The sequence below is a fragment of the Petromyzon marinus genome, chromosome 60 (genome assembly GCF_048934315.1).
Source record: "Petromyzon marinus isolate PM22_M1 ecotype Great Lakes invasive population chromosome 60, UKy_Petmar_22M1.pri1.0, whole genome shotgun sequence".
Taxonomy (NCBI): Eukaryota; Metazoa; Chordata; class Hyperoartia; order Petromyzontiformes; family Petromyzontidae; genus Petromyzon; species Petromyzon marinus.
The window spans coordinates 396,790-412,064 of NC_133726.1; the positions used below are offsets into that span (position 1 = coordinate 396,790).

The 15,275-nt window shown below is 56.9% G+C and overlaps 2 protein-coding genes across 6 annotated transcripts in view; one reads left to right on the forward strand and one right to left on the reverse strand.

Annotated features, from left to right (window-relative positions):
• The first annotated feature begins 243 nt into the window (after window positions 1-243).
• On the forward strand, window positions 244-6,536 carry OSTM1 (osteoclastogenesis associated transmembrane protein 1). The gene is made up of 6 exons (XM_032976609.2): window positions 244-737; window positions 1,344-1,458; window positions 2,664-2,770; window positions 3,146-3,283; window positions 3,803-3,968; window positions 4,651-6,536. The coding sequence occupies exons 1-6, from the start codon at window positions 366-368 to the stop codon at window positions 4,707-4,709; spliced, it is 957 nt and encodes a 318-aa protein (XP_032832500.2). The 5' UTR covers window positions 244-365; the 3' UTR covers window positions 4,710-6,536.
• LOC116955490 (adhesion G-protein coupled receptor G2-like) overlaps window positions 5,338-15,275 on the reverse strand; it is a 36,825-nt gene continuing 26,887 nt past the window's right edge. For all 5 annotated transcript variants that reach the window (XM_032976607.2, XM_032976608.2, XM_076053220.1 and 2 more), the window contains 8 exons: window positions 14,662-14,762; window positions 13,701-13,822; window positions 12,360-12,628; window positions 11,896-11,995; window positions 10,791-11,083; window positions 10,277-10,378; window positions 9,828-9,980; window positions 5,338-9,607 (listed from right to left, as the gene is read on the reverse strand). In XM_032976607.2, coding sequence (XP_032832498.2) covers window positions 9,465-9,607; window positions 9,828-9,980; window positions 10,277-10,378; window positions 10,791-11,083; window positions 11,896-11,995; window positions 12,360-12,628; window positions 13,701-13,822; window positions 14,662-14,762 — 1,283 coding nt within the window. In that variant the 3' untranslated portion in view covers window positions 5,338-9,464. The remainder of the gene's footprint in view (window positions 9,608-9,827; window positions 9,981-10,276; window positions 10,379-10,790; window positions 11,084-11,895; window positions 11,996-12,359; window positions 12,629-13,700; window positions 13,823-14,661; window positions 14,763-15,275) is intronic.

A 15,275-nucleotide genomic window follows, 5' to 3' on the forward strand; every position in this document is an offset into this window, starting at 1 on the left:
AGAGAGGGGGGGGAGAGAGAGGGGAGGGAGAGGGGGGAGAGGGGAGGGGAGAGGGGGGGAGAGCAGAGAGAGGGGAGAGAGAGAGGGGGGAGAGGGGAGAGAGAGGGGGGAGAGAGGGGGGAGAGCGGAGAGAGAGAGGGGAGAGAGAGAGGAGAGAGAGGGGGGAGAGGGGAGAGAGAGGGGGGAGAGGGGAGGGGAGAGAGAGGGGGGAGAGAGAGGAGAGAGAGGGGGGAGAGGGGAGGGGAGAGAGAGCGGAGAGAGAGGGGGGAGAGCGCCACCTCGCGGCGTCTTCCTCCTCACTTCCTCCCCCCACCCAGAATGCCCCGCTCCGTCAACATCCTCCATCGGCAGGGCCCAACACCACCATGGCCACCAAGGGCCGCCTCGTCCCCTTCCTCATCCCCTCGCTCCTTCTCCTCCTGCTGCTGCTGCCCTTCCTCGCCTTCCCCGCGGGGGCCTGGGGTCCCGGTGGTAGCCTGCCGCACGCCTGGCTAGAGCCCGAGATGCGGGGGGGAGGCGAGGTCCCCTTGTACCCCGTGTACCCCGTGGACCCCGTGGACCCCCTGGGCCCCACCCCCGACGAGTCCCCGTGCGCCCCGCTGCTCGTGGAGTTCGCGAGGAGGAGCGCCGAGTTGGCGCTGTGCTCCCTGCGCCACGCGCGACCCCTGCGCCTGTGCGGCAGCTGCGTCATCCAGCAGTGGAGCGCCAACCGGACCTACGGGATGATCCTCACCACGGTGCGGGGTAGGGGGGTACACTGGGGGCCTAAAGGGGTCCAGGGGAGACTGGAGGGGGACCTGGAAGGACGCGGGACTCAAGGGGCTCACGGGGACCGCGGCGGATAGGGCTACGCAGGGACACGGGGCCAATGGGGACCGGGGCGGCGGGGGGGGGTTCGAAGGGACCGCGAGGGATAGCGGCGACTGAAGGGGATCGGCCGGGAAACGGGGGGCCACGGGGGAGTGGGTGCACTGGGGACTAAAGGGGACGGGGGGGGGGGGCTAGGTGGGAGCAGGGGTCCTGCGACTGCTGCTCGCACACCGCCAGGGCCATGGAGGAGGCGTGGGGGGGGGGCATGGAGGAGGCGTGGGGGGGGGGCACGGACGGCCGCGTTGGGTTCGTGTGGCCAGGGCGGTCACTCGAGAGGCGGCTGAGCGCCTTTGGGGCTGCGCTCGGCAGCACCACGGTGTCAAATCACACAACATCTGTGTGAGAGAGAGCTTTATAGCTCTTCGGATTCCTCCAGTGTAATAAATACAGATCGGGTTCCTCGCCCGCCCGCCCGCCCGTCTGCGGGCAGCTGCTCAACGCCCGCCACCTCGCTCGGCCTCTCGCCCCTCCAGGTCCAGGTGAACAACGAGACGTGCGAGAGGACGCTGCTGCGCTCGGACCGCCTGCAGCTCGTGTACCAGCAGCACTCCTTCTCGCAGGGCCTCTGGGACGCCGCCTCCTGCGAAGGTCGGGCCCGCCCAGAGGGCCAGCGCTGTGGGCCTTGTGGGCCGGCCCTGTGGGCCCGCCCAGTGGGCCAGCCCTGTGGGCCTTGTGGGCCCGCCCAGAGGGCCAGCCCTGTAGGCCCGCCTTGTGGGCCTTGTGGGCCAGCCCTGTAGGCCCGCCCAGAGGGCCAGCCCTGTAGGCCCGCCCTGTGGGCCCTGTGGGCCAGCCCAGTGGGCCCGCCCAGAGGGCCAGCCCTGTGGGCCCGCCTTGTGGGCCAGCCCTGTGGGCCAGCTCTGTGGGCCCGCCTTGTGGGTCAGCCCAGTGGGCCCTGTTGGCCTGCCCTGTAGGCCAGCCGAGGGCCAGCCCAGTGGGCCTGCCCTGTGGGCCAGCCCTGTGGGCCAGCCTTGTGGGCCCGCTCAAGAGGGTCGCCCCGGGTTCGGCTTCTTGCGAGCGCGTCCCGGGTTTGACGCTGAATAATAATTAATACTAATTACATTTCTAGAGCGCTTTTCGTCAAGGGTAATAAAGCGCTGTACAGGACACAGCAGCAGACACTCGGCATAAAACATAATATATTTACATTTTAAAAATAATTTACTCAAATGACTAAACACAGTAAGTAAGCAGGCGGTCCGGGTATCGTCATCGTCTGTGTTTGAGTGGGCGGCAGGGATCGGTTTGTAACCGAGATCTGGTTAATCGAGATGTGTTAAGGGCTTGGCCTCTGCTGTGAAAAAAGTGGCAACCCTGCAACTCACTCAACCCATCTAATCATTAATTTTCCAAGTCACTCATCAATTCACCTGCTCACTCATCCACTCGCTCATTCACTCACCTGACTCACTCGCTCATCAACCCACTTGGGTCACCTCGGTTGTAGCCAATAGAGGCGCTTGTGTTATAGTTTCTCGTTGATAAGACGACTCTTCCGAACAATCATCCCAGCTGCAGTCCGCATCTCCTAAGCAGTCCTGGCTACCCCTAGGTCAACTCGGCCATAAAAAAGAGTACCTGGTGCATTGTAATCATCATAAGTGACAAGACGATGTCGTCCAGGCATGACTCTGGCCACACCACACCCCCTTGTGTGCCGTTGCCGGCCTTCATCGGTGCTCGCTAACAGCCTCTGTAGACTACACGGTGGATGTGTGTGCGTGGGATGTGTGATGTTTGTGTGTGCTTGGGATGTGTGTGTGTGTGCTTGGGATGTGTGTGTGTGTGGGCCACAGCCTGCCTGGTGAACGGAACGAACGGCACACGGGAGGTGGCTTCGTGGATGATCAGCTTCATGCAGCAGCTCAACAAGACGCGCACCTGCTTTCACGAGAACTCGCTGGTGAGGACCACTCGCCCCTCTCAACCACTCGCTCACCCCTCTCCACCACACCTACCATGGGAGTCCAGTTTTACCATGGAGGCCCCATTTTACCATGGGGGTCCAAGTTTTACCACAGGGTACCCAGTTTTACCACGGCGTTCCAGTTTTACCACGGGGGTGCAGTTTTACCCTGGGAGTCCAATTTACCCACCACTCCACACAACACATGCAACCCCTCACACTGGTGCCACAGGTCAGTCACTGTGGCAAGTGAGGCTGTATTCCTAGCCCTCTTGAGTTCTCACCTGGCGAGACAACCCGAGACGTTAACCTCTTTGTGTGTCTCTCTGTCGGCCCGCCGCTCACCGCCCCCGTTTCCGTGACCTCCTTCAGGTGCCGCGGTACGACCTGGAAGGCAACGTGAAACACTCGGCCGTGTGCAACAATTGCAGGACCGCGTACAACACCCTGGGGAAAATGTATGCCGAGCTGCAGAAGAACGGCAGCCTGTGCATCGACCTGGAGGACGCGGTACGGTGTGTGCACACGTATGTGCACGTGTGTGCACGTGTGTGCACGTGTGTGCACGTGTGTGCACGTGTGTGCACGTGTGTGCACGTGTGTGCACGTGTGTGCACGTGTGTGCACGTGTGTGCACGTGTGTGGGGTTTGTTTGGGGAGCGGTGGCGTAGCGGTCAGCGCGTTGCTCTACGAACCCCGGCGACTCGAGTTTGATTCCCGCTCGCAGCCAACGCCAGTGACAATTATCTGAACTGGTCCTGGGCCTCAAATGATTACCGGTGTGTGAACATCGCCACTGGGGAGACAAAGGTGGCAGGGTTGTGGAATAAACCACCCACCCCCTCGTGCCGTTCCAGCCTTCATAGGTGCTCACGAACGGCACTTGCCCCAACAGCCTGCTGTTGGATGCGGCACGGTGTGTGCACGTGCGCGTTAGTGGTGTCTGTGTGCCGTCACATCGCCGCACCACGCGCGCGCGATGCAGCGCCGTTACGCGCGCGTGATGCAGCGCCGTGCGCATCCGCACAGATGAACACTACGCGGCAGCTCTGGAGCGTGCAGTTCAACTGCGTGGAGTACTGCAGCGACACGCCCTCCGTGTTGGCCGTCTCCATCTTCATGTGCATGCTGCCCATCTTCTTCTACATGAGCAGTGTGATACACTCACGGCAGCGCAAGCGGCGTCTCGTCACGTGTGAGTATGATGCACGGTCAATATTTTTGCGGGGGGGGGGTGGGGGTGTGGTAGGTGGTTTGCAGGGCATTGTGGCCACGTTGCATAGGGGACGTCACGCCGGCAACGTTGCAAGGGGAAATGTTGTCTTTCTGTCGGCTAATTTGGCAACGATGTTACCGCCAGCGCTAACCACTCTTAGAAGAGCGAGAGTTATGATCTCGCTTAGTCGGCCAAAATGCACGTTGACTTGTAACCTGGCTTTAAAAGATTTGCGGTCGTCGTGCGAACCATCACGTAGCCTGTGCCACTTGACGACGGATCGTAATGGAGGGCACGTAATGCAATAAAATCGTACACCAGATGAAATCACCGATCTGCAATCTGCCCATATATGGAAAAAAGGTGTGACGTTGCCCGTAGGAGCATGTCTCTGCCCATATATGGTCTAGTGGAACCCGAAGCGGGGTATAGTGTATCGATTCTGCTAGTAGTCTATCCGACAGCCATGTATCGAATCGAGCGTTAATCACTGCGTTGATTCATTGGCAAGCGATGCACGGATCGAGTAATCCCATTGGTGAGTATGGCGTCGCGTGATTTGCCCCCTTTTGATTGGCCAACATCAGCACCATCGGTGATTTGCTCACAGTCCGTCTCTGTCGCGCGTCGTCACACCGTTTGGCCGTCCGCTGTTTTGCAGCCAAGCGCATGAAGTCGACAAACAGCTCGGCAAGCCTGCACCGAGCGCAGGCGCAGTGACACGTGCGCCGGTGGGACGTGGACCGGTAGCTTCTCCGCCACGATCCCCCCCCTCCCCCCCGCCAACACTCCCGCCCCCCACCCCCTGCACTCGCCCGCACGGAGACGCACACGGCGTCGGCGCTGGGCCCCCCACCTCGGGTATTAGATGAGTGACAAAACGTCAACACGTATGTCAGTAACACTGGGGCCCCGAAAGCAATGCAATTTGTATTTACTTCGGCGGCGTTTTGGGCATTGGCCCCTTGTTCTTCTGCACAGAACATGGCTCGATTACTTAAGCAATGGAACACTTTGTCGATTGTCGGTTCCTTACCTGAAGTGCCGGGCAGAAGGAGTATATATATAACATTTCACGTGTGCCGCTGGACGGGAACTAGTGTGGGGCATTGGCCATGTCGCGCTGGGCGTGGCTTCCAGCGGGTTTCCCACCTTCAGGAGGCAGGATGTGTGGGCGGCCGCCATTTTTATAAAGGGGTCCAAGTAATGGGGCATGAATGCGACACCACCAATACGTCCACCAACATCTCTTCCATCACATCTACATCAGCGTGAAACCCCCCCTCCTGGGCCGAGAGAAAGGAAACGGGTCATGTCTTCTTCACAGAGCAGCGAAGTGAGTCAAGCATGGCTGTAAATGCCCTGGTTTATTGACATCACAACAATAACAGCGCTCACAGATTCCAACCTGGTAACAGCCCCCCTTTTCCCTCGGTGGAGGGGGGGAGGTGGTGCCTATGTAGATTCTGCAGACACAAACGAAGCAACGCAGCTTTCAGAAAATAAAATATCTCTAGCTTAGCTCTCTTCATATTTCATAGGAATTGCACTCGTATTAACCTACAGTACGATAATCGATTAAATAAGGATTAGTTTGACGGGTAGATTACCTTTCTCCCTCTTTTCGCTCCGCACGCAAGCTGCTCAGTCCGTGGGGGCCCCAGCAACCTCAAGTTCAGCCCCACCCAGGGCGGCAAACCTCCAGCTGCGACTTCCCTATTGGTTTACATGGCAAATTGGAGGTGGGTATTTAACCACCAGCTCTGGTCAGATGGCCATTGCTTGATGAGGACGGCAATGCCATTTGTTGCAGAGGATTTGCGGTTCAGATTCCTTGGGCCACCCTGGTTATTACTGCGGTGTGCTTTAACCGTAAAAACACAACTAAGGCACCCTCGGCCACAGAGTGGACGTCAACGATCACGTGCCATCTTTCGCAATGAGTAGCAGGCTGTTCCACCCGGGCGTGGCGGTCCAAATTTGAACTCTTTTTACCTGCAAGTTACTGGATTGGGATCGCTCGGCAGCAGTAATCATCGCCCCCTCCCCAACCTACTCCAAAAGGACTGCCGGCTGTGTCTGTGGACAGCATCAACAGCGCCTGAATGGCAATTGCCGTGCGGCGCCATGAGAAACACAGCGCCCGCGGCACATGCACTCAAATCGCTGCTGTTGGCCGCATACAGAAGCTGGAACCCACTGAAGTTATGCCCCCCATGGTGGTACAGACCCAGTGAAACTTCTTGTCTGGACTTGCGGAAAACAAGTGGACGTTTTGGTCTTTGCAACTTTTCCCACATTGACCAAGGGCGGCCCTGAATCTCCACTCTTTTCACGACACGCCAGCTACTCTGGGTGCAACTGGCGACCCCGAAGCCCGCGGCGGTACACCGCGTCGGTTCGCGAGCGTGCTTGATTAAGGACTTTTCACAATGCGGGCGCGTTTCTGCGAGTTATCTCAACCCCTGCCAGGCATTGGGTTGAAAGAGTTCTGTTGGTACGACTTTTATGCTCACGGCACGTTGATTAAAATTATTTTTTACCATTTGTGTAATGGTTCTTATTTTGTGGTTTCTCGCAATGGCAGCATGCAGCTACGGGATGCGCTAGGGGTTTCTCTGCGGTGAAGTTGGCACTTTCCCGAGTTACTTCCTTAAAGACGCCTGGTGCGGTTTCAAGCGAAACGTGGCATCTCTCATCGCCACCGAATCTGGCCTGTGAGAAGTTCTCCTTCACTTGCCGCTGGGTGAGAGTAGACATGAGTGAGCAGGTGGGTGAGTACGGACGTGAGTGTGGAGGTGAGCGGGTGGGTGAAAGCGTTTGACTGCATTGGCGAGCTCGCTGAAACAAAGACAGACCTCCCTGTATAGCCATAACAGACTGATGGGGCAAGTGCTGAAAGCGAGCACCTATGAACGCTGGCATGGTATACTTGAGGGGGTGGGTGGCCAGCACCACGCCTGACTGCCTTTGTCTCCCTAGTGTCGACGTTTACACTGCACCAGGTACTCATTTGAGGTTGAGTCGACCTAGGGGAGGCCCAGACCCGGTTCAGATAATCGTCACTGGTGTTGGCCGTGAGCGGGAATCAAATTCGGGTCACCGGGTTCGTAGCGCAGCGCGCGAACCGCTACACCACCGCTCCTCCCAATGATCACAATCGCTCGTGCACCCTGTGGACAATTGAATTTACTTGCGTAGGGTGATGGTGGGTTTCGCGACACGAAATTTGACCGAATCATGACTACGTTGGTGGCCTAACGCACAGTCAACTACGAATCGTTCAGCGACAATCTCGTGCAACGAAAGGGTTCGATTGGAACAATTCGCTGGTGGCGGGAGGGGCATTGGGGTCCCCGCAATGATGTCTTTGAAAAGTACGAGGGTGGTAGGAGTCACGCAATGAACACTGTGTGGGCAAGACGCGACGATGCTACAGCCGGGAGGATGGGTGGGGGACGCTATAGGCGCAATGCACTTAATGGTAATAATTTAGGTTATTTTACAATCAAATATTAGTAATTTACGGGCATTACACTGGGGGGTTTGAACGCGTGGTCTTCACACGTTACGCAACGGCACAAGCCCGACAGGTTTTCAGCCTTGGCTGGGAACCGTGACGTCACATTTCGTCCCTCGGGTCCCCCCCCCCCCCTTAATACCCCCTCCCCCGACAACATTTACAAAGCCACCTAATAATGAAATTATGGGAAGCTCGTTATGACAGTAATGATCGAGGGCTTTTGGGAACGTGACCCTGAATGGTGGCAAGATGGGCTGGGTCCACTCCATACCGGGATTTGAACTTGCAATGTTTCAATTGCGAGCCGCCCTACAGAGCACAATTAGACGTCTGGCACGAGCCTCCAGGCCTCACGACGCCCACATGGCACGCGCCCCCCCCGTCCCGTGTTTCGCCGATCTCCGTTCATCCGACTTGCACGCCGCCCGCTCCTGCCGATTGCACAACACGTCCCTCGTGACCCGAAGTGCGGTGATTCATTTGAATCGGCGCCCCACATCCCGCGGTATGCAAGCGCGTGCTCTCTCACCCGAGGGCCGCACCTTCCTCTGAATTGGCACGGAGCTTTCAGTGCCCCTGCAGGGTCCCAGCGCACTTCGCCGTGCGGATCCTGGGAACGGAGTTGCCCGCGGGGAAACTAACGTTGCCCACGAAGCGATCTGGCCAAATCTGTGACGTTCAAATAACTGTTTAACACCCTTCCCCTACCTATTGGCCTAAATACATCGTGAGCCTAAATGCATCATTAGCGTGTCATCTGCATGAACTGTGAATAACCGATGGTCACGCATGCTATTAGATGGGTACATCCCGCTTCCCAGTCCGGCTGATACACGTACTGGTCACGACCGACCTGGGTGAACAATCGTGGACACTGAAGAATGATCATGGCCATTGAAGAGTGATCATGGCCATTGAAGAGTGATCACAGCCACTGAAGAGTGATCACAGACATTGATGAGTGATCGTAGACAATGAAGAGTGATCACGGACATGGAAGAGTGATTGTGGAAGTTGCAGACACCCTGGAGAGGAATCCCGCTCGGTGTGAGAGAAGCTCTAGCCCGGAAACCGTGGCCATTTTTCACAAATAAATAGACGGACGATATGTACAGAGACATGGCACACACTCGCACACGTGTACACAGACACACGCACAAAGCACACTCGACACCGACACCACGGCTCAACTCAAACCCAGTTCACGAGTCCGGTGTAACCCTGCTCCCTCCCTCGGCTGTGCCGCAGGGGGTGTGGCTTGCCCGGCACCGTCCCCGTGGCTCCCAGCACCGTCTCTCCGTGCGGCACCGTCCTACACGAACCCTGGGCCGTGGGCCATGACCTCTGCGAGGCACCGGGGAGTCTGCTGGCCAGACCCCCCCCAAACAGCCAGACCCCCTAACCAGTCCTAACAAGTCCTCCATCCGCTTCCCTTAGCCAGACCCCCCCCCCCCTAGAGCCACGCAGATTTCCCGGTCGGCGGTGGAGTTTGAGCCGCCAGTGCCCCGACACGCGGTCCCCCCTAGGGCCTCTATCAACCGGTGGGGCCGCAAACGGCACACCAGGCGGTAGATGGCCAGCACCACGCTCGGTCGCCTTTGTCTCCCCATTACTGATATTTGCACACTGCGCCAGGTATTCAATTGAGTCAACCTAGGCGAGGCCCTGGACCGGTTAAAATATTCGCCACCGGTGTTGGTGGCCATTAGCAGAAATCGGAACTTGGGCCGCTGGGTTCGTAGCGCAGCGTGCCAACCGCCTCTCCACCCGACACGCGCATGCACGGCAGGAGGCGTGAGGACGAAAGCGACTACAACGATCGTGACGATGACGATTGTGAGGATGACAATGATATTTACAAGATCCTAGGAGGGCGCGGGGACGAGTGGCTGGGAGGAGGATGTGGAGGAGGCGCGAAGGGGAGGGAAGTGGCGGTTGCGTGGCGTGGTCGGCTAGCTCGTGCCGCCCCCCCTGGGCAGGTGCGCCAGGGGCTGGCCGTGCTGGCCGGCACCGCTTCCGGTGCTCTCCTCGATGCTGCTGTACACGGGCTCCCCGTTGTCGTACATGGTGGACGAGGGCTCCGAGCGCACGGCATCTGCAACGCACGGTGGCGTGCGGGGGGACGGAGACAGCGGCGTCAGCGGTCGGTGTTGCACGCGTGTGTTATGCACGCGCGTTCGTGTGTGTTTTCGTCATACTTGTTAGCGTGTGTGTTAGGGCGTGTTGGTGAGTGCGCGTGTGTTAGCGTGTTTTGGCGCGTGCGTTAGCGTGTGTTACTGCGCCTGTGTTGCTGTGCACGTGTTGGCATGACGCACTGCTCTTGCGGCGTGGCACCACGAGGCAGCTCTGCGAGGAGCTGCTGGGCCCCGTGGACACCTGGCTCGAGTTGGTCGAGTTGCTGGACATCGACTTGGTCACCTGGTTGCCTCCCGGCTTCTTCGTGTAGTTCGTTCCCGTGCGGCTCCAGTCTGCATGCAGCGGGAGGGAGGAGAGAGAGAATCATTCATTGTTGCCGCTTTACTCACTTTTCATTCGTTCACTCACTCACTGTCCATTCAGTCACTCACCTTTTACGCTCTGTCAAGCATTAGCCATGCATTCACCATTTCCATTCATTTCATGGCATTCATTACTTCTTTCTCCACCATTCACTCTCAATAATGAATTCAGTCTCATTCATTTTTCTTTGTTCTGGCGCCTTCAATTGTTTACCGCATGCGAGGCTTAGCTTAGCGCCATCGGCGACACCTGGCCATCATCTCACCGGAGTTGTCGGGCAGACGGCAGCGGCCGCAGCACAGGTAGCGGCGCCAGTGCTTGCGCACATTCTCCTTCATGGCGCAGTGGAACACGAAGATGAATGTTCCTGTCCGGGGTACACGCACACACACACACGTACAAAGATCACTCGTGTGGCCTTAACGCTCTATTGGGCCAAGTGTTGACTAGCAAGCAGCACCAATGCAGGCCGGTACGTCACACGACGGGGTGGGTGGCCGGAGCCAGCGCCAGCGCCAGCGCCAACGCCACCCCCCCATGCCACCTTTATCTTCGACCCAGTGCTCCGGTTAGCATGGTTGGCTGCGCGCGGTGCGAATTAATTTCGACGTACAGTGCTGATGTTGGGTACACATCACACCAGGCGCTAATTTTAAGGCCGAATCAACCTAGGGGGAGGCCGCGCTGGCTGCAAGTCCACCGGCCGGCTTTAAAGCGCAGCACGCCAACCGGGGCGGGTGGGTAGAGGCACCCGCATCTCGCGCCAGCGCCCGCCGCACCTTGCAGCGTGTTGAGGATGCAGAAGAGGTACATAAAGGGCAGATTGGCGGGGCCCCACGCGAAGAAGGCGAAGATCCAGGTGAGGCCCAGCAGGAAGGTGAGCGACACGGAGCCCTTGAGGTCGCGCAGCACGTCGGAGCGCCAGTCGCCGGCGGCGCCGCGCGAGCTCTTCATGCTGCAGATCTGCACGAGCACCACGACGAACATGGCCAGGTTGATGCAGAGCACCACGCCCAGGAAGGCCACCACCGTCACGTAGAACGCTGCGTCGCCGTTGTGCCGGAACCAGCAGCTGCGGGGGGTGCGGAGGGGGTGGGAGGAGGAGGGGAGACACCGGCCGGGCGGGGGGGGTAATTAGGAGGCGAAAGGTCCATCCGGAAATAGGACCGCAGAGGTCAGGCGATCGACTGGCGGCACACGTCGTCCGAATCTGCACGGATGACGCTGCCATACACAGGAAGGCTATCGCTGATCCCATTATAATCACTTGGGATAGTGGACAGGGGCTAGGGGAATGGGAATAATAGGTTTTCGTGGATAGGGATTCAAGAATAGGGGTTAGGAAACGGGTTGGAGATAGGGTTTGGGGATAGAGGGTCATGGGGTCGGGGTTAGTGTTAAGAGTCAGAGATAGGATAAGGGGTTAATGTAAGGGAAAGGGGTTAGGAGTTAGGGTTTAGCAATTGGGGTTAGGGGTTATGGACTAGGGATTAGGTTTAGCGATAGCAATAGGAGTTAACAGTGATGGGTTAGGTATTCGGGCTTAGCAATAGAAATAGGTGTTTAGTGATAGGGGTTATGGGTTTGGGGTTAGTGATAGGGTTTGGGTTATGGGTTGGGGTTAGTGATAGGGTTAGTGGTTTTGGGTTGGGTTAGCGATAGGTTTAGAGGTTATGGATTGGTGGTTAGGGGTTAGCGTTAGGATTAAGGGTTATGAGTTGGGGGTTAGCAATAGCATTAGAGGTTACGGGTTGGTGATTAGGGGTTAGCGTTAGGGTTAAGGCTTATGAGTTGGGGGTTAGCGATAGGGTTCAAGGTTATGGGTTCGGTGTTTGCGATAGAGATAGTGGCTCGGGGTCACAGACTGCCCCAAGTGGGACTCACAATGAGTCTTGTGTGGAGTTGGTGGAGCGCGAGTACGCTACGAGTCCGTATATATCCTTCTGGATCGCGAGCACCAGACTTACGACCACCGCCGGGATCCCTGAACACACACGGTGAACACGCGCACACATGGTGAACACGCGCACACACGGTCAACACATGCACACACACGGTCAACACATGCACACACACGGTGAACACGGACACACACTGTGAACACTCACACACAGAGTGAACACACGTACACACACGGTGACCACGTGCATGGTGAACACACCCTGCACCCTGTACTCTCACCCTGCACTCTCACCCTGCACCCTCACCCTGCACCCTCAGCCTGCACCCTCAGCCTGCACCCTCAGCCTGCACCCTCAGCCTGCACCCTCAGCCTGCACCCTCAGCCTGCACCCTCAGCCTGCACCCTCAGCCTGCACCCTCAGCCCCACACCCCAGTGCACCCTCACCCCATCCGGCGATGCAGAACTTGAGGATGTATCTGCGGATGTAGGTGTTGAACACTTTGACGAGGGCGATGTACATGTGCAGCGCCTCGAGGCCCATCCACGTGAAGGAGGCGAGCAGCGCGTAGTGCAGCAGCGCCGCCACAGCCACGCACAGGCCTGGTATGGCCAGCGAGGCCAGCCACGGGTCCAGCAGGAACACCAGGTTCAGCAGCAGGAGCGCCGCGCACAGGTTCATGAGGATGCGCGACGGGAAGTCTCGCCGCAACTTCCTGTTGGCCATGACGATGGGTTTCGGTGGGGGTTAGGGGGGGGGGGCAGGAGGTGAGGGCACGGTGTGTGTGGGTGTAGTACCTGGGCAGTGTAATTATGACCAGCTCCCATTTGCCAACACAGTTCTCATCCCGAATTAATCGAATGGCGTTATCTTTTAATCGGCTGCGCAACACTGTGGAAACTATGTGACCAGTTCCACACAAACCTTCGGATCTTCTCGGCCACAGTAAAGCCCTCGTTGCTCTATGCTTGCGAGATGTGGACCGCTCTAATAGAGAAATATCCGAACCAGTTTAAAACATTCAGGTTGGCCTGCCTACGATCCATCCTGGGTTTAACCAAGCTTGTGTAAGGAGCACACAGATCCTTGAAAGATCTGGACACAGTCCCATCAGTGAACTTCTCCTGCAGGCGAGGCTGCTTCCGCTGGGTAATGTTTCCCGCATGCCCAGCCACCTCATGCCCAAGCAGCTTTTTGGCTGGATCGATGGGGATAGATAATAGTGGCACGGGTTGGAGATGAGATGGAACTGATGCAGTACAGGAGGATGTGGAGCTAAGTGATCCTCTTTGGATGAAGGCTCATGAAGGACGCTACTGGCAGCTGGAGGCAGTCGCCATTCAACAACAGCGATGGTAAATTTCGATTTAAAGCTTTCGTGACTGCAGGGATTCATCTTCTTGGTTCTTTCGGTAAAGTCACGTAGAATGGAGATAAAAATAAAACTAAAACATAATAAAATAAGATAAAAATTCTCACGATGTTTCGGCCACAACACAAGTAGCCTCCTTCAGGTGAAGAAACAGGACAGTGCTGTCTTCTTGACAGTCCTGTTCCTTCACCTGAAGAAGGCTAGTTGTGTTGTGGACAAAACATCGTGATAATTTTTATTTTATTATGTTTTAGTTTTATTTTTATCTCCATTCTACGTGACTTTACCGAAAGAACCAAGAAGATGAACAGCGATGGTGGGTGTGTTGCGTGATCTGAGTGTATGATGTGTGTGTACGTGTCAATGCGTGATGGTTTGTATATGATGTGTGTACATGTGCGTGATGGGGCCTCACTCGAAGGCGATGTGCGTGAGCAGGGTGATGGCGAGCAGGATGGAGGACACTCCGCAGCCGATGTAGGTGATGAACGTCAGTGCCATCTCGTCCTCCTTAGGTGTGGGGTCGTCGTTGAGTTGCTGCGTCACACGCGGCAAAGACAAAGATCCCGTGTATAGCGTTATCAGACTGTTGGGGCAAATGCTGTTTGCGAGCAGCGCCTATGAAGGCCGTCACTCGAGGCACACACAGTGTCACAAACAACAACGAAAACCGCGTCCGAGGTAAAGGCGTGGCCCTGCAATGGCGTCACTACTGGTTGAAGGGCTGTTGACTACGCTGTGCGACGTCAGTGTTCTATACAGTGTACAGTGTACAGGCAGCGTCCGCTCATTGCCCTAACGAGCGCTCAAACCGCCCGCGTGGCTGCTCGGAGCGAGAGCGAGCGGCTCATAGCAAGCGGAATTTCGCGAAGTTTACATCTTGGTTGGAGGTGGGGGTGGGTTGGCTCAGCCAACACAATGTAATCCAAGTCCCTTCCTCCCTCCAGGGTCGATAAAATCAGGACTGTCAAGAAGATCAAAAGTGCTTCTCTTATGGACAACAGACTTGCACCTGCCACCGGAATGAGGAATTTCCACCACTGGCTCTGCAGGGCTTCAAGCGGGAGATGAGCACCAAAACCTCTATGCCGATTTGAGCAGTGGGAACTCACTCCAAATTGGATTACATTGTGTGGGGGGGGGGGCCCTCATAATCCCAGGCTCCGCAAACCCCCGTCCGACCTCCACACCCAAACTGCTAACCCTGAAGCCTTGCCCCCCCCCCCCACCCCCGCGTGACCCCGGTGCCGCCCCTACGACCTCGTACACGCGGACAGGGTAACGGCTGTCTCCAGCGCAGACCAAACGCGGGCAGGTTGCTCGGTGGGCGCTCGTGGACCCCTGGCGCTCGTGCGGGCAGAAGGGCACCTGCTCACCAGCAGGATGCCGAAGTGGGTGAGGTGGTTGCAGCTGCACGTGGTCTGGCTGGCGTTAGAACTGATGACCTCACATCCATCCTGGCTCCACCCGGGACCTCCTAGAGGGCAGGGGGGGGGGGCAGAGGATGGTGGGGGGGGGGGTTATGTGAGCTATGTGGAGTGGGAGCTTTTTGCCAATATCAAAGTATGAAAAAATAATATTTTTTTTCATGAGTTAGCTGGACAGGATTCTCATTCGCAAGAAGGAGGCTGGGTCACTTCAATGATTAAATCAATAACGGAAAACAATGAACAGCAATGAAACAAAGATACATTGGAGCAGAGACAACCAAATAGAGATATGAGAGCAGAGACAGCCAGATGGAGATCAGAGCAGAGACAAACATATAGAGATCAGAGTAGAGACAGACAGATAGAGATCAGAGTAGAGACAGACAGAGATCAGAGTAGAGACAGACAGATAGAGATCAGAGTAGAGACAAACAGATAGAGATCAGAGTAGTGACAGACAGATAGAGATCAGAGTGGAGACAGACAGATAGAGATCAAAGTGGAGACAGACAGATAGAGATCAGAGTAGAGACAATTCGATAGAGATCAGAGTAGAGACA